Genomic DNA, 19384 nt, shown 5'->3' with positions numbered 1-19384 from the left:
CTTCTCATCTACCAAGTATCTAGGGTAGTTCTGCTTCAGTGACCGTTCCCCTCATTACAGAAGCACTTGGTCTCGGGTTTGGTTCAACCTTGGGATTCTTCACTAGAGCAGCAAATGATTTGCTGTTTCATGAAGTATCCCTTCTTCCCTTGCCCTTCTTAAAACTAGTGGTTTTACTAACCATCAACAATTGATGCTCCTATTTGATTTCTACTTTCGCGGTGTCAAACATCGCGAGTTGCTCAAGGATCATCATGTCTATCCCTGATATGTTATAGTTCATCACGAAGCTCTAATAGCTTGGTGGTAGTGACTATGGAGAACCATCACTATCTCATCTGGAAGATTAACTCCCACTCGATTCAAGTGATTGTAGTACTCAGACAATCTGAGCACATGCTCAACGATTGAGCTTTTCTCCCTTAGTTTGCAGGCTTAAGAAACTTGTCAGGGGTCTCATACCTCTTGACGTGGGCACTAGTCTGAAATCCCAATTTCAGTCTTCGGAAAATCTCATATGTTCTGCGACGTTTCAAAAATGTCTTTGGTGCCACAATTCTAAACCGTTAGCATTACGCACTGAACTATCACGTAGTCATCAAAACGTGTATGGCAGATGTTTCGCAACCTCTACAGACGATGCTGAGGTTCAGCACACCGAGCGGTGCATTAAGGACATAAGCCTTCTGTGCAGCAATGAGGACAATCCTCAGTTCACGGACCCAGTCTGCATAATTGCTACTATCAACTTTCAACTAAATTTTCTCTAGGAACATATCTTAAACAGTAGAACTAAAGCGTAAGCTATGACATAATTTGCAAAGACCTTTTGACTATGTTCATGATAATCAAGTTTATCTGATTATTTAATGAACTCCCACTCAAATAGACATCCCTCTAGTCATCTAAGTGATACATGATCCGAGTCAAACTAGGCCGTGTCCGATCATCACGTGAGACGGACTAGTCATCATCGGTGAACATCTCCATGTTGATCGCATCTACTATACGACTCATGTTCGACCTTTCGATCTCTTGTGTTCCGAGGCCATGTCTGTACATGCTAGGCTCGTCAAGTCAACCTAAGTGTTTCGCATGTGTTCCGAGGCCATGTCTGTACATGCTAGGCTCGTCAACACCCGTTGTATTCGAACGTTAGAATCTATCACACCCGATCATCACGTGGTGCTTCGAAACGACGAACCTTCGCAACGGTGCACAGTTAGGGGGAACATGTCTCTTGAAATTTTAGTGAGGGGTCATCTTATTTATGCTACCGTCGTTCTAAGCAAATAAGATGTAAACATGATAAACATCACATGCAAATCATAAAGTGACGTGATATGGCCAATATCATCTTGCGCCTTTGATCTCCATCTTTGAGGCGTGGCATGATCACCTTCGTCACCGGCATGACACCATGATCTCCATCATCATGATCTCCATCATCGTGTCTTCATGAAGTTGTCTTGCCAACTATTACTTCTACTACTATGGCTAACGGTTAGCAATAAAGTAAAGTAATTACATGGCGTTTTTCATTGACACGCAGGTCATACAATAAATTAAGACAACTCCTATGGCTCCTGCCGGTTGTCATACTCATCGACATGCAAGTCGTGATTCCTATTACAAGAACATGATCAATCTCATACATCACATATATCATTCATCACATCCTTTTGGCCATATCACATCACATAGCATACCCTGCAAAAAAAAGTTAGACGTCCTCTAATTGTTGTTGCATGTTTTACGTGGCTGCTATGGGATTCTAGCAAGAACGTTTCTTACCTACGCAAAAGCCACAACGTGATATGCCAATTTATATTTACCCTTCATAAGGACCCTTTTCATCGAATCCGATCCGACTAAAGTGGGAGAGACAGACACCCGCTAGCCACCTTATGCAACTAGTGCATGTCAGTCGGTGGAACCTATCTCACGTAAGTGTACGTGTAAGGTCGGTCCGGGCCGCTTCATCCCACGATGCCGCCGAATCAAGATAAGACTAGTAACGGCAAGTAAATTGACAAAATCGACGCCCACAACTACTTTGTGTTCTACTCGTGCATAGAAACTACGCATAGACCTAGCTCATGATGCCACTGTCGGGGAACTTAGCAGAAATTCAAAATTTTCTACGCATCACCAAGATCAATCTATGGAGTTTACTCGTAACGAGAGGGAAGGAGTGCATCTACATACCCTTGTAGATCGCGAGCGGAAGCGTTCAAGAGAACGGGGTTGATGGAGTCGTACTCGTCGTGATCCAAATCACCGATGATCCTAGCGCCGAACGGACGGCACCTCCGCGTTCAACACACGTACGGAGCAGCGACGTCTCCTCCTTCTTGATCCAGCAAGGGGGGAGGAGAGGTTGATGGAGATCCAGCAGCACGACAGCGTGGTGGTGGAAGTAGCGGGATTCCAACAGGGCTTCGCCAAGCGCTGCGGGAGGAGGGAGATGTGTCACGGGAGGGAGAGGGAGGCGCCAGGGCTTAGGTGTTGCTGCCCTCCCTCCCCCCCACTATATATAGGGCCAAGGGAGAGGGGGGCGCAGCCTTGGCCCTTCCTCCAAGGAAGGGTGCGGCCAGGGAGGAGTCCATCCTCCCCAAGGCACCTCGGAGGTGCCTTCCCCCTTTAGGACTCTCCCTTTCCCTTATCTCTTGGCGCATGGGCCTCTTGGGGCTGGTTTCCTTGGCCCATATAGGCCAAGTCGCACCCCACAGCCCATGTGCCCCCCCCCGGGGCAGGTGGACCCCTTGGTGGACCCCCGGACCCCTTTCGGCACTCCCGGTACAATACCGATAATGCGCGAAACTTTTCCGGCGACCAAAACAAGACTTCCCATATATAAATCTTTACCTCCGGACCATTCCGGAACTCCTCGTGACGTCCGGGAACTCATCCGGGACTCCGAAAAACTTTCGGGTTACCGCATACTAATATCTCTACAACCCTAGCGTCACCGAACCTTAAGTGTGTAGACCCTACAGCTTCGGGAGACACGCAGACATGACCGAGACGACTCTCCGGTCAATAACCAACAGCGGGATCTGGATACCCATGTTGGCTCCCACATGCTCCTCGATGATCTCATCGGATGAACCACGATGTCGAGGATTCAATCAATCCCGTATACAATTCCCTTTATCTACCGGTATAGTACTTGCCCGAGATTCGATCGTCGGTATCCCGATACCTTGTTCAATCTCGTTACCGGCAAGTCTCTTTACTCGTTCCGTAACACATCATCCCGTGATCAACTCCTTGGTCACATTGATGTCCTACCGAGTGGGCCCAGAGATACCTCTCCGTTTACACGGAGTGACAAATCCCAGTCTCGATTCGTGCCAACCCAACAGACACTTTCGGAGATACCTGTAGTGCACCTTTATAGCCACCCAGTTACGTTGTGACGTTTGGTACACCCAAAGCATTCCTACGGTATCCGGGAGTTGCACAATCTCATGGTCTAAGGAAATGATACTTGACATTAGAAAAGCTCTTAGCAAACGAACTACACGATCTTGTGCTAGGCTTAGGATTGGGTCTTGTCCATCACATCATTCTCCTAATGATGTGATCCCGTTATCAACGACATCCAATGTCCATGGTCAGGAAACCGTAACCATCTATTGATCAACGAGCTAGTCAATTAGAGGCTTACTAGGGACATGGTGTTGTCTATGTATCCACACATGTATCTGAGTTTCCTATCAATACAATTCTAGCATGGATAATAAACGATTATCATGAACAAGGAAATATAATAATAACCAATTTATTATTTCCTCTAGGGCATATTTCCAACAATCCCCTCCTCTGTACAGGAGTCAGGGAGGGCGTGGCACGCATCCACGGCGCCATGGCCATGGATGGTCGCCACGAGCCCCCCCCCCCTCGGCCTATAAGGTAGCATCCCTGAAATCCTAGCTCGCCCTCTCCCATTCCCTCCTGGATCCCCATCATCCCCCCCCTCTCCTGTGGGTCGATTTTGAGCTTGCAAGCTCACGCGGTCACCACTTCCTCGCCGTCGTTGACGCGTCCACCAGCCTCTCCGGCGGGAGGGAGCACGTCCTGGACGTTCGTCGCGCTCGTCCGTGTCTGTTCCGGGCATCGGAGCTAGGAGCGGAGCTGCGTAGCCATCGCCAACCTCGTCTCCTCTGCTTCGGCCACCGCATGTCGTCGTCATCGATCTACACCACTGCGACCTCACCGGCCTCCTCGAGCGCGCCATCGGACCCGCAGTGAGCCTCTTCGCCGGTTCCCCCCCTTCCTGTCCTCGATCTATCCTCGTAGACGTCGTAGGCCACCGTCAACGACGACTCCTACTACACCGGAGGTGCCTACTACTACGTGCAGCCCGCTGACGACGACAAGGAGTAGTTTAGGAGGATCCCAGACAGGAGGCATGCGCCTCTTTCGATCTATATCCCAGTTTGTGCTAGCCATCTTATGGCAACTTTGTTTAACTTATGTCTGTACTCAGATATTGTTGCTTCTGCTGACTCGTCTATGATCGAGCACTTGTATTCGAGCCCTCGAGGCCCCTGGCTTGTATTATGATGCTTGTATGACTTATTTTATTTTTAGAGTTGTGTTGTGATATCTTCCCGTGAGTCCCTGGTCTTGATCGTACACGTTTGCGTGTATGATTAGTGTACGATTGAGTCGGGGGCGTCATAGTTCCCAACAAAAGTTTCAACTGTGATTAACAAAAGCTATATTAGAACACCTAAACCTGATGAACAAATCAAAGTAGAACCTAATATTGCTATGGTTAAAGATCTCTTGGAAGAAGATATGGATGAGCATGTTATTTATTTTTGTGAAGAAGCTCCTAGAATTGCCAAACCTGATAAAAAAGACAAGCATAGACCTGATGTTGGCATGTCTGTCATCTCAGTTAAAATAGGAGATCACTGTTATTATGGTTTATGTGATATAGGTGCTAGTGTGAGTGCTATTCCTTACACCTTATATCAACAAATTATGAATGACATAGCACCCGCAGAGATAGAAGACATAGATGTTACTATGAAACTTGCTAATAAAGACACTATATCACCAATTGGTATTGTTAGAGATGTTGAAGTCTTGTGTGGGAAAATAAAATACCCTACTGATTTTCTCGTTCTTGGTTCCCCACAAGATGACTTTTGTCCCATTATCTTTGGTAGACCTTTCTTGAACACCGTTAATGCTAAAATAGATTGTGAGAAACAAACGGTTGGTGTTAGTTTTGGTGATGAGTCTCATGAGTTTAATTTTTTCAAGTTTAGTAGAAAGCTTCATGAAAAAGAATTGCCTAGTAAGAATGAAATAATTGGTCTTGCTTCTATTGCTGTGCCACCTACTGATCCTTTAGAACAATATTTACTAGACCATGGAAATGATTTACATATGCATGAAAGAGATGAAATAGATAAGATTTTCTTTGAACAACGTCCTCTGCTTAAACACAATTTGCCTACTAAACTCTAGGAGGTCCTCCTCCACCTAAAGGTGATCCTGTGTTTGAATTAAAACAATTGCCAGACACTTTGAAATATGCTTATCTTGATGAAAAGAATATATATCCTGTTATTATTAGTGCTAACCTTTTAGAACATGAAGAAGAAAGATTATTGAAAGTTCTAAGGAAGCACCGAGCTGCTATTGGATATACTCTTGATGATTTAAAGGGCATTAGTCCCGCTCTATGTCAGCATAAAATTAATATAAAACCTGATGCTAAACCCGTTGTTGATCACCAACGTCGGTTAAATCCGAAGATGAAAGAAGTGGTAAGAACGGAAATATTAAAAACTTCTAGAAGCAGGTATAATCTATCCCATAGCTGATAGTAGATGGGTAAGTCATGTTCATTGTGTCCCTAAAAAAGAGGTATTACTGTTGTTCCTAATGATAAGAATGAACTTATTCCACAAAGAATTGTTACAGGCTATAGAATGGTAATTGATTTTAGAAAATTAAACTAAGCAACTAGAAAAGATCATTACCCTTTGCCTTCTATTGATCAAATGCCAGAAAGATTATCTAAGCACACACATTTTTGCTTCCTTGATGGATATTCTGGTTTTTCACAAATACATGTTTCTCAACCTGATCAAGAAAAGACCACTTTTACTTGTCCCTTTGGAACTTATGCTTATAGACGTATGCCTTTTGGTCTATGCAATGCACCTGCTACCTTTCAAAGATGTATGACTGCTATATTCTCTGACTTTTGTGAAAAGATTGTTGAGGTTTTCATGGATGACTTTTCTGTTTGGGAAGTATTTTGATGATTAGCAATCTTGATCGAGTTTTGCAGAGATGCGAGCAAACAAATCTTGTCTTGAATTGGGAGAAGTGTCACTTTATGGTTAATGAAGGTATTGTCTTGGGTCATAAAATTTCTGAAAGAGGTATTGAAGTGGACAAAGCTAAGCAGGAACATACCCGGCCCGTGGCCCCACAGGCCTGGCCAGGTTCTCAGAGGCCCGTAAAGTTCCCGCCTTCGCGCTGCAGCGGGCACGTCGTCGGCGTCGCCGCCCCTGTCCAAGTCGCACCCCTGCCTCCCCGCACAGTGGGCGTCGCGGCCGCGCTTGAGGCGGCCCGCTAGGACCCAGATGGGTCGCGACACCGGCCACCCAGCACCACCGGACCGCTCCGCCGCCAAGTGGAAGCACCACCACTGCGCGCGCCGCCGGTCGCGCCACTAGGACATCGGACTGCCACCGGTCGAACATCACCGCCGCCGCCCCCCGCCTCGGGCAGGAGGAGCACGCGCGGGTACTGGAAGACCCACCGCCGCCGACACCACCCGGCCAGAGCCGGGGGCGACCGCCTGCGGCGGCGGGAGGGAAGGAAGGAAGGTAGAGGACAAGGGGAAGGGGCGCGTGCCGTCCCAGGCCGCCTCCCGGGGAGACGGCGCAGGGACGTGACGAGGAGGAGGGGAGAGGGGAGTGGGGTGGGCCGGGGCGCACGCGCCGGGCGGCCGGCGGCGGCGGGAGGAGGCTAGGGCGCCGGCGCCGACGGGGGAACCCTAGCGGGAGGGGTTGGGTCGGGAGCGAGGGATTGGGTCCTCCGCCAATGTGCTTCTCCACTGAGGCAACCTTTGTTCGCCTCCTAGTCTTAATTTAGTCGACATCGCAATATTGAGAACCAATTGCAGTCACTACCGGAATTTGCAGTTACGCCTGTGGCCGTCAGTATAGGCCAGATAGCCGTCGGTACAGGTCAGATAGCCGTCGTAACAGTTGGAGGCTTGCCGACGGCATTTCTACCTGTGCCGACGGCCCGACAAAAAGCTGTCGGCATAGAAAATTCCGCGATATCCAGTTATTCGGTAGTGAGTTCGATCATGACAATTCACAACGAGCAGTTCAATAATTCCACGAGACAATGTGTCTACATGAAGAGCGTCGAATGGGGTACACATAAATCACGAGTCGATCGACCGACGGATCTCTACAATTTCAAATCATTTGATGACCAGATATACAGATCATGAACTCCTGATTAATTTTTGAGGAGCTCCATGACGAAGGCGACCACCTTGGCCTTGTCCACCGTCCACGCCACCGAGATGGGCGTGTAGCCCGACCACGCGTTCTCCGACTTGAACCTGTTCGCCATTGTTGCAAACAGCATCACGGTGAGATCACTGATCAGTAACTAATAGTGAATCCAAACGATGATAGATTGATTATAAAATACTCATTAGTTGATCGGTTACTTCTTGAGCCCCATGTCCATGGAGGTGTGGCCTCTGCAGATGCCCTGGGTCTCCACCCGCACCACGCCCTTCCTGAAGGTGAAGAGCTCCGGCCGGACCAGCGCGGCAAGGCTCACCGGGTCGTGCAGGAACACGGCGGGGTCGCCGTACGAGTGGAGGTGCCAGTCGCTGTAGAACTTGCAGATGTCGCAGAGGAACTGCGCCTGCTTGCCCCCGGAGCTCCTCAGCTCCGACAGGTCCGCCTCCGTGAAGCTCACCTGGGTGGTGATGTTGAGGCCGACCACCGCGATGTCCGCGCCCGACGTGAACACCATGTCCGCCGCCTCCGGGTCGCTGTGGATCTGTCCGTCGATAAGAGGCATCAGCACAAGTTAATCCAAGGTGAAATGAGCCAAAACTGAGTGCAGAAATCGTTGCACTGAAATGATCAAGGTGACATTACGTTTGCTTCGGCCGAAGGCGTGGCATTTCCTGCTGCGAAGAAGGCTCCGCCCAGCACCACTATCTTCTTCACCTTGGTCACGAAGGAGGGGTCCATCTTGATGGCCTAAAGCAAGATTCAGAGAGTGCTAAATCTCGAGCAGAGTTTTTTTCGGACAAATTTTTTCATAGACAGAAATGTTGATCTCCTGCATGACTCACATGCACAACCTGAACATGAAAACATTCTGGGGCGCTTAAATATATGAACAGAGAAAGAACGTACCAATGCGATGTTGGTCAGAGGGCCCAAGGCAAGCACGGAGACCTCCCCCGGGAACTGCGACACCTTGTCGACCAGAAACTCCGCCGCAGTTTGCTCTGCTTTCTTGGTGGTGGGAGCAGGGACAGGTACGTTCCCGAGGCCATCGGATCCGTGAACAAAGTCTGCAACTTGCGGCTTCCCTCCCTGCGATTCAGAGAAAGATATGAGCAGCTCAAATTTCCATCTCACAATACATACTGACTTTCCTCTCAAAAGAAAAATACATATATACATACATAACTGAAGAAACAACTGAATATGCAAGTTTGATGTCAAAAAACAAAACTGAAAATGCAATTTCAGAAGATGGTGGATTCTGAATATACTGAAGATAAATGTGGTACAGACAGAATAGGCAGGTATTGCAGATTTGCGTAACAAACCAAAGTTTCAGACTTGACTGTCAACTTCCATTTGAGATCTCTGGTCCATTCTGGGAAAGCTTTGCATGCTAATTAATGTGTGCACTGCTGATACGTATACTAGTATTAAATATGCAAGTTCAGAAGATGGTGCGTTCTGAATACCGAAGATAAATGTGGCACAGACAGAATAGGCAGGTTTTGCAGATTTGCTTAATAAACCAAGGTTTCAGACATCACTGTCAATTTCCGTTAGAGATGGTAAATATTGAGTCCATTCTAAGGAAGCTTTGCATGCTACTGAATGCGTGCTGAACTGCTGATACATTGTTTAATCTCTGAACAGTTGTATTCGAATGTTTGGCAAATGCGGTAACCAGCATCGAAACGGCGGATTCTGCGAGCGGTACCTTGAGAGGCTCGGCGCTGCCCTCCGCCACCGGTACGTCGGGATGGCCTGCCTTCTCACACTGCCAAGCCAATCAAACAGGATTATTCTTCTTCTTTTCAGCCCAGTTATCAGTTCAAATTCAGCAAAATATGAATTGCAATGAGTGTTGCTGCCTGGCAGTACGTGCCAGAATCAAGGCGTTGCGGGTGGCGTATGCGGTGGTGCAGTTGCCGAAGATGGTGGTGAGGCCTAGGACCTCCACGCCCGGCGCATGGAACGCCATCATGATCGCCACGCTGTCGTCTGAGAAGGGTGGACATGCCGCAGAGCAGATTTTTAGTAAACGATGAGAAGAAGTAAATATTACTAGTACTAGTACATTACAGTGATTTGTTGTTGTCCTTCCGAAGAAGAAGAAAAGATTCGCTATGTAAGTACAGTAATGATGCTAAAAAAAGGAAAAGGGGGATAGTCAAAAAAAGGAAAAGGAGCAGTATATTCTGTTCTGCAAATGTAGAAGTAACGATGATAGAAAGGCCCCCGGGAATCAAGAATGATCAGGAGCTACTACTACTACTAGTGTCCATTCCGTTCCATTCCAGTGTGAAGCAAGCGGCCTTCAGATGAATCTGCCGGCCGGCTGCCTTGACATAGCACTTGCTCAGAGACCCAGAGTAAGAGCACGGCTCTGTGGGGCGCACATCGCGGGAACCGTCGTCAGCCTGCCATTTTTTGGTGCGGCGGATCGAGCAAGGTACGGGACTACGGATTCGGGATCAACGCAGGATCGGGATGAGGAGGGTAGGTACCTATGCCGGGATCGGTGTCGATGATGAGCTTCATCGTCTCCTCCGCCGGCTGGATCTGGTGCCCGTTCGCCGCCCGGTGGGTGGGTGGAACCTTCCCTCCGTCGGTCACTCTGTCTCGTCTGCCTGGTTCCGTCCTCTCTGTTTGCCCTGTCTGTCTGGGCAGAGAGTTTTCCGTGTTTGGCCAAGTAACAGGAAGAGATCGATTTTGTCACATGCTGCTGCTGACTGTCGTGGGTTAGTCCGATCTGGACGCCAATGGCAGATGTGTTAGACTGTATATACGTAGCCTCTGTATATTGTATTGTACCCCTTGGTATCTCTATATAATGAGATAGCCACCCCGGGTTAGGGGTGTCGAGCAGTTCTCAAATCATATGTCTTACATGGTATCAAATTAGGTTACGATGTCTTCCACTGCCGCCGCCACCGCCGCCGTCGCGCCAACCTCGGTTCCTCCCGCCGTCGCCGTGGTGTCGGCCCTCGCCACTGCCTCACCGTTCCTTGCCTCGCAGCCTCTCGCGATGGCCTACGGTGCCTCGTCGTCGCCTTGCTCCCCGATCGGATCGGGAGACCGCGGCGCCACCCCGACCGGTGCTCCCTCTGGTGCTGCTCCTCCTGCGGGCGGCGTTCCTGCGATCTATGGTGGGCCGCCGCCGCCGTCGTCTTGGCCGGCGCCGCCCCAACCCTATGGAGCGCCGCCGCCGCCTCATCACTACTATGGCGCTCCGCCGCCGCCGCCCTACTCGGCGCCAGCGCTGCCTCAACCCTACCTGGCGTCCTCCCCGCACCCGCACGGAGCTGCGGCTGCCTCGCGGCACGTGGCTTCGGCTGCGGCAAACCACGGTGTCCCCGCGGCACCCTACAACGGTGCTCCCGCGGCACCCTACGGCGCCCCCGCGACACACTACGACGCTCCCGGGGCGGTTTCCCCCGGATCCTACCCGCCCTACTCGGCATATCCAGTACATCCTGGGGCGGCCTCGTCGATGGGCCTGTATGCATCGCCGCATGCTCATGCTGATTCGGCCACGGTGCCTGCACCGTTCTACTTCTCGCATCTGCTGCCGGTGAAGCTCGCAACGGACAACTACCTGTCCTGGCGTGCCCAGGTGCTCCCTCTTCTGCGGAGTCGCTATCTGGAGGGCTACGTTGACGGATCAATCCCGTGTCCGCCCCCTCACCACCCGGCGTACAACACCTGGGTGGCTCAGGATCAGGCCATCCTCTCCGCCATCCAGTCCTCGCTCACCCCAAGCGTCTCATCGCTGGTCATCTGTGCCGCTACGTCCTGGGAGGCGTGGGCGGCGCTTCACACCATTTTTGCCTCTCAGTCTCAGGCGCGTGCTCACTCTATACGCACTGAGCTGGGTGAGACGAAGCTTGGTGACCTCAGCATCACCGACTACTTCAACAAGATGCGGGGTCTCGCCGACACGTTGGCCTCAGTTGGTCAGTCGCTGCAGGATGAGGAGTTCACCACCTTCGTGCTTAATGGGCTTGATGATGATTATGACAATCTCATTGAGAATGTTCATGGCCGCGATGACCCGCTTCCACCTCGTGAGCTCTATGCACGTCTGCTTGGCCGTGAGCAGCGCATTAAGGCGCGTCGGGCCTCCCCCAGTTTCGCCTCCGCCAATGCCGCAACTCGTGGCAAGCCCCAGCGGTCATCATCTTCAGGAGGCAGACCGGCGCCGCCTTCACAACCGGCCTCGCGGGGCAGTGCTCCGACCATCACGGGTGATAACCGGCCGGTGGCGTGTTGCTCTTCTTGTGGTGCCCAACAGGCCTGCCAGTTGTGTGGCCTTGAGCGCCACATTGCCTCTCGCTGCCATCGTCGCTACAAGCAAGATTTTCTGGGCCTCGGCAACAATGGCAAAGGGAACCACAAGGAGGCCGCCGCCGCCGTGACGAGTCATGATCATGGCCGTACTCCGTCTTACTCAGTTGATCCTGCATGGTACATGGACACTGGAGCTACCAACCACCTCACCGGTGAGATGGGTAAGCTCTCTACTCAGGAGCCATATCGTGGTCATGATCAGGTGCACACCGCCAGTGGAGCAGGTATGCGCATCTCCCATGTTGGTCAGGCCTCTCTCCTTGCACACAATTGTCGCACATTGCATCTATCTAATGTCCTTCGTGTTCCTTCTGCTACGCGTAGTTTGTTGTCCATTCCTCAACTTACTCGTGATAATAATATCCTTGCTGAGTTTCACCCTTTTCGTTTCTTTATCAAGGATCGGGACACGAGGGCCGTTCTACTTAGCGGTCGTCTTCGCCATGGCCTGTATGCACTTGATGCACCGCGCCCACCTTCCATGCCGTCCTCTCCTCAGGTGTTCAGTGGTGTTCGTGTGTCGCCTACACACTGGCATGCGCGCCTTGGTCACCCGGTGGCTCCCATAGTTCAACATGTTTTGCATCGTCATGATCTACCAGTAGTGTCCAATAAAACTGCTGAAACAATTTGTGATGCCTGTCAGCAGGGCAAGAGTCATCAGCTTGCTTTTTCAGAGTCTAGTCGTGTTGTGAAACATCCTCTTGAGCTTGTGTTTTCTGATGTACGGGGTCATGCCCAGACATCTGTTAGCGGTCACAATTATTATGTCAGTTTCATTGATGCTTACAGCCGTTTTACTTGGTTATATCTTATTAAACGTAAGTCTGATGTGTTCGATGTCTTCATTCAGTTTCAAGCACACGTTGAGCGTCTTCTTAAGCAGAAAATCATCCATGTCCAATCCAACTGGGGGGTGAATACCACAACCTCAACTCATTTTTTAACAAACTTGGGATTTCGCACCGCGTGTCATGTCCTCATACACATCAGCAGAATGGTACTGCCGAGCGTAAGCATCGTCACCTTGTTGAAACTGGCCTAACCTTACTAGCTCATGCATCCGTCCCGTTTCGGTTCTGGAGTGATGCTTTCTCCACAGCTTGTTTTCTCATAAACAGGCTTCCCTCGAGACTTCTGAAAATGCAAACCCCTCTTGAGCTTCTGCTTAATGAGATTCCAGACTACACATTCTTCAAAGTATTCGGGTGTGCATGTTGGCCTCACTTACGTCCATACAACAAGCGCAAGCTAGAGTTTCGGTCTAAGAAGTGCGTTTTTCTCAGGTATAGTTCTCTTCACAAAGGGTACAAGTGCTTGCATGTTCCTACCAACCGCGTCTACATCTCTCGTGACGTTGTGTTTGATGAAAATGTTTTCCCTTTTCGTGCACTTCCGACTAACTTTACCACTTCTACACCACCGGTGCCCGTGTCCACACCTACGCCTGATCAATTTGTGGATGTTGCATATGCCCCTGCGTTGCTTCCTAATCATGCTGCAGGTATTGGACGCGGTGCCCGGCTCGAGCTACTTGATGAACAGGTCACCGATGAGCTTCCTGATCGGGACGTGCATGCGCCATGCATGACGGGCGGCACCCGCCAACCCGTCCCCGTCTCGCCTGTGGAGGCTCCCCCGCCTGCCTCGCGGGCGTCGCGTTGGCCTGGCTTCACGATGGCCCCGTCCGGCCTCACGCTGGCCCCACGGGCGCTGGGCTCGCCAGCGCCAGCCTCGCCTGGCTCACTGGCCTCGTCAGCACCAGCGGCCTCGCCAGCGCCAGCTTCGCCCGGCTCGCAGGCCTCCCCAGCGCCAGCCTTGCGTGGCTGCCTCTCGCCCGGGCCGCCTACTGCTGCCACTGGTCCGGAGGTCCAGTCACCTGCTCCGGCCAGGTCTGCCCTGGCGCCCGGGTCGCCGACCAGCCCTGTTTCGGTCATCGGTGAGCCCGGCTCGCCCGACTCGGCGCCGGCCTCGTCCACATCCTCTGCTGCACCGACTGTGCCAGCAGAACCTGCTGTCACGCTTCGTCCTCGCACACGGAGCCAGTCCGGTGTCTTTTGTCCAAAGGAGCACACGGATGGGACGGTTGCGTGGCTTGCTGCGTGCATGGCTCACACTGTTGCCGATCCCACTGCAAAGCCTCGTCACTTTCAGGCTGCACTGAGTATTCCTCATTGGCGTGATGCAATGGAACAAGAGTTTCAGGCCCTCCAAAAGAATGATACTTGGCGTCTTGTTCCTCCAGTGTCTGGTGTCAATGTCATTGATTTCAAGTGGGTTTTCAAAGTCAAGCGACATGATGATGGCTCCATTGAACGCTACAAGGAACGGTTAGTTGCCAAGGGCTTCAAACGGAGGTATGGTCTTGATTATGAAGACACTTTAAGTCCAGTCATCAAGCCTACTACCATTTGATTACTACTGTCTCTTGCGGTTACTCGTGGATGATTCCTTCGTCAGCTTGATGTGCAGAACGCTTTCCTACATGGCATTCTGGAGGAGGAGGTTTATATGCGTCAGCCACCTGGTTTTGTTGATCTGACACGACCTCATCATCTCTGTCGTCTGGTTAAGGCATTGTATGGACTCAAACAGGCTCCTCGTGCATGGCATGCTCGTCTTGGGTCTGTTCTTCGGGCTCTTGGGTTTACTCCCTCCATTACTGATACGTCACTGTTTCTCCTTCAGCGCCCTGAGGTTACGATGTATCTCTTGGTTTATGTTGATGATATCATCCTCATCAGTTCCTCTGCTGCTGCTGCTGATCGCCCTGTGATTGCTCTTCGTGATGATTTTGCTGTCAAGGATTTAGGTACTCTTCATTTTTTCCTTGGTCTTGAGGTTTCACGGTCCTTTGCTGGTTTGACTCTCACTCAGAAAAAGTACTCCTTGGACTTGTTGCGTCGTGCTGGAATGCTCAAATGCAAACATGTTAACACTCCGATGTCTGCCACTGATCGGTTGTCGGCTCTTGATGGTGACTCTCTCTCGTCTGATGATGCTGCTGAGTATCGCAGTGTCGTTGGTGGTCTGCAATACCTTACTATTACCAGGCCTGATATCTCCTATGCAGTCAACCGTGTCTGCCAGTTTCTGCATGCACCCAGGACGTCTCACTGGTCAGCTATGAAGCGTAGTTTGCGCTATGTCAGTCTTACTGCCTCCTATGGTTTGCCTCTTCAGTCTGCACCGTCGTATGAGCTCTCGGCTTTCTCTGATGCAGATTGGGCTGGTAGTCCAGATGACAGGCGATCCACGGGGGGTTATGCGGTATTTCTGGGTCCTAACTTGATCGCCTGGAATGCTCGCAAGCAAGCAACAGTGTCTCGCAGTAGTACTGAGGCTGAGTACAAAGCTGTTGCTGATGCGACTGCTGAGATCATATGGGTACAGTCTCTGTTGAGAGAGCTGCGTGTTCCTCAAGCCCGTCCTCCGGTCCTGTGGTGTGACAACATTGGTGCTACATATCTTTCTTCGAACCCAGTGTTTCATGCTAGGACAAAACACATTGAGGTGGATTATCACTTTGTTCGGGAACGTGTTGCACGGAAGCTACTTTGTATCAAGTTCATCTCGTCAAAGGATCAACTTGCTGACATTTTCACGAAGCCTCTTCCACAACCACAGTTTGTAGGCTGTAGGCGCAATCTTAACTTGCTTTGTACTTCAGGACATAGTTAAGATTGAGGAAGGGTGTTAGACTGTATATACGTAGCCTCTATATATTGTATTGTACCCCTTGGGTACCTGTATATAATGAGATAGCCACACCCCGGGTTAGGGGTGTCGAGCAGTTCCCAAATCATATGTCTTATAAGATGAGTGTGTGTGATCAACACGACAGGTGCATACTCCTACTTGCGCGCAACCACATGGAAGAACGGATTTCCAAGTAGTGGGGTGAAAAGAAAAAGAAAAATCACATCGGGATAACACAAGCGATGCAAGTCGTGGGCTCGTCCCCGCCGTCTCCGCGTTAGCCAAGGCCAGCGTGCACGCCTATTTTCGCATGATTTCTTTTCCCGGGAAAACGACAAGTTTTATTATTATTCCTTTATAAGAGCATCTATAGTCACGCATACCAAATCCGGCACCTTATACGTTTTTGACAGTGACCGAACAGTTCTCAAATCGCCTCGTTCACATCTATCCATATACCCGGTACCCTAAATCTATACTACATGCAACGTGAAGCTAAACTACGTAGATCATCAACGAAACGGATGGACATAGAAATGGACATAATCTAAGCCTCCAGCCTTCCCCTCACCGGTCCCGGTCCTCCTCGCGCCACCGGCCGGCCAAGGCCATACCGTGACGGATCTGGGCAGGACGCCAGATCCACGGCCATCGAGGCCACCCATCTGCACGCAGCCGCCACCCTCGCTGGATGGAGCGCCGCCACCGCCACCACCCAACCTCAGGTCATCGCCGGCCATGGAGGCTTCGATCGTCGCCGCCTTGACTGCCACCCCTGGCCTCCTCTCATGAAATGCCTCCTCCGCCTCACAAGGGATACCGCGGCGACCACCCGCCCTGGAGCCTATGGCGCCGGGTTTGCTGCCACCGCAGCCCTTGCTAGTGGCAGCGGCGGCTGCGGATGGAACGAAGAGAGTCTGGCGGCTAGGGTTTGGGGGGGGGGGTGGCGTCGCCCGAGGGAAGGCGACGTGAGGGGTTGAGCAAAAGAGTGTCTGAGTACGTACTGAAAATGATACTCCCTCCGTCCCATAATATAAGATATCTTTTGACACTACACGAGTGTTAAAAAACGTCTTACATTATAAAACGGAGTGAGTACAAAAAAAGAAAAGGTATCCCTCAATTGTCGCTGACTTAGTATAAAGTTTAATATGGATCGGAGAGAATACAAATGTAGTAACCAGAACTAGCTTTGTTTCGCTTTCGACTGAAAGGCAGGATGAGGATCAGCTACCAGTATCCATTCTACAGTACTCCTTTTAGCATCTCCAAGATCCAGAGAATGTGAGAAGGGTTATATGGGTCATCTATTTTAGAACGAAGGGAGTACATACTACCTGGACTCCATGGAAGGGGGAATGGGGATCAGCCGATCAGGCCAGGATGCTCGTAGTTTTCGGTGTGGCGGATCGAGTAAGGGAATTGGGTACAGGTTCGATGGGATCAATGGAGGATCGGGATGAGGTAGGTACGGTACCTATGCCGGGGTCGGTGTCGATGATGAGCTTCATCGTCTCCTCCTCCGCCGGCTGGATCTGGTGCCCGTTCGCCGCCATCGATCGCCGCGCGCCCGGTCGATCGCTTCGTGGATGGAAACCTCTCTCCGTCGGCCACTCTCGGAATTTCGTCTCCCTCCTCTTTCCTGGAGCTCCTTCCCTTCCTTCTTTGTTTGTTAATCCTAGCTAGGCAGAGAGTTTTCCGTGTTTGGGCAAGTAATAACAGGTAGAGATCGATCTTGCCACATGCTGCTGCTGACTGGCCCAGCACTGTCGGTTAGTCCGATCTGGACGGCAATGCCAGATGAGAGTGATCAACACGTGAAAAACTACACAAGTGGGGGTGGGGTGAAAAGAAAAACCACATCAAGAAACAAATGATGCAAGAGTGGTCTCGTGTCCGCATTAACCAAGACCAGCGTGCACACGTACCAAATCCGGCGCCCTATCTGTTCGCGGACAGTGACAGGTCAATCCTCAAATTGCCTCGTCCACATTTGTGTACCACGTATCCGGTATCCTAAATCCATATTACGCATGCATGCGCCGCCAGCCGCCGCACCAGAACCAGAAGAGGTGGCCTTTCCAGCCTTCTTCGCCCTATCTGCCTTGGTCGTCGAATCTTTCGCCATTACTACGGAGGTTCTATGCGCTCGAGTGAAGGAGGGGAGCGGAGGAGCCTGAGAGGAAGAAAAGAGATCTGAGGTTACGACCTCGGGCTCCAAATCTTTTATGCCCCAGGGCGTATCATGAGCCGGATCCCACGCCGTAGATCTTCGGATCAACAGCGCACACAGCGAAGCGGCGCACCGGGAAACAGCGGCACATGGAGGATTTGACGCACGAAAATCGAGGAGCCGCGCCCCAAACTTTCCACACTAACGCACGTCGTTACCGCTCCTGCGCACGCACACCCAAATTCAAATCCCGAGATTTCCGGGGCGAATCAATCCGACTGATTACCCACGATTCCTTTTCTAAAGGACACATGTCAGTCCGACTGACCACCCTTCGTGGGGACCCATGCACTCGGCCACGCTAAACACCCGACTGAAGTCGACTTCAGGATTGCTACGAGACGAGCTTGACGCCCCACCGCGGGTTGAGTTGGCCCTACATGTAGGCCCCAAGGCGCATGACTCGTAAACCTGGACTCGTAGGAGGCCCGCGTTGGCGTTCCCTTTGGGATAAGGAGTGACGTCTCTCCGAAGAATCAGACCACGCGCAGGCGTCACCACTAGAGTTATAATGGCATGCCCTCACTCGGGCCCCAAGTCTATCTCCTCCGAGAGACAAAACGAATGCCACTGGGTTTTTTCTCGGCTATCAACAGCACTCGGTCACCTGGGTAAACCCGGTTACTTGGCTATCCGTCCGAACATGGGAATCCACAATAATTATCAACCATAAAATGCATCACAAAGCAGTCGACAGATAAGTTCTATGCTAAAATTACCAAGAAGGGCAATAAAAGACGGAGAGAGGGCCGAGCTTCACCACTTTCTCGCCGGTCCTTTGCCCTTTCGGTCACCAGTGTTGCTATAGGCGTCAGCGGGTCCTTGAGCGACCGCTCGAGGAGGAGCTTCGGGTGCGCATGGTACTCCTCATTCATCACGGAGGCCTCCGCAAGCTGGCGCAACTGCTGCTCCTCCCCCTCGTCGCCGTAGGAGAGGATGATCTCCTCCTTCCTAGAGGGGCTGACCGTTGTGGAAGTCGATATCCCCAGAGAGTGATGGCAGCGGCTCAACAATCCAGATCCGGAGCCACCACATGCCGGCGGTGAGCGGAGAGGAGTGGATATGACATGGGCATGGACGTCGGATCCATGCTTAAATAGTCGTGGCTAGGCGAACGGATGGGCAGCTGGCTTCAATGTGATGCCAGCGACCGGAGTAAACTTCTAGGTGCCTCGCCGGCATTGCATTGAAGCAGCGCAGCATGCCTGCCCGTGCGATCTCATCGCTATGACTGGCATTAGTGCCCCCGAGTCACGTCCGCTCTGTAGCACCCTGGCCGGCATGAATGTGCGATGATCATTTCGCACAGAGAGGATTCTGGTGAGATGTGGCGCTCTTGCGTGTACGTGGCGGACGTCCGAACTCCCGTAAACCTCCGACTGATTTGCGTATGGGTACGTAGTGGTTGCACCGGACCAATGTATCCCCTCTAGTTGTGAGAGGGTCCTATGGAGTACAAGCCACTCGTGTTGGGTCGGTGAAAAAATCCCCTGTAATGTAGCACACAAATCAATAATTAGAAGACTTGACAAAGATTTTTTTAGTGAGCTAAGCTTTAGGGATTCGGATAGAA

At 51.2% G+C, this 19384-nt stretch overlaps 1 protein-coding gene across 2 annotated transcripts; it reads right to left on the bottom strand.

Moving 5' to 3' along the window:
- Nucleotides 1–7355: 7355 nt before the first annotated feature.
- On the bottom strand, nt 7356–17361 carry LOC109746705 (probable uridine nucleosidase 2). 2 transcript variants are annotated; one of them, XM_020305808.3, is made up of 7 exons: nt 17056–17361; nt 9415–9530; nt 9247–9306; nt 8436–8618; nt 8172–8276; nt 7730–8070; nt 7356–7618 (listed from the first exon to the last, which is right to left on the bottom strand). In XM_020305808.3, the coding sequence occupies exons 1-7, from the start codon at nt 17132–17134 to the stop codon at nt 7513–7515; spliced, it is 990 nt and encodes a 329-aa protein (XP_020161397.1). In that variant the 5' UTR covers nt 17135–17361; the 3' UTR covers nt 7356–7512. The 2 variants fall into 2 exon arrangements, with proteins under 2 accessions (XP_020161397.1, XP_020161398.1); XM_020305809.4 differs by lacking the exon at nt 17056–17361 and adding an exon at nt 10037–10269.
- Nucleotides 17362–19384: the final 2023 nt, after the last annotated feature.

Source organism: Aegilops tauschii, chromosome 1 (genome assembly GCF_002575655.3).
Source record: "Aegilops tauschii subsp. strangulata cultivar AL8/78 chromosome 1, Aet v6.0, whole genome shotgun sequence".
NCBI classification, from domain to species: Eukaryota; Viridiplantae; Streptophyta; class Magnoliopsida; order Poales; family Poaceae; genus Aegilops; species Aegilops tauschii.
This window is presented reverse-complemented; position numbering and strand designations above follow the sequence as displayed.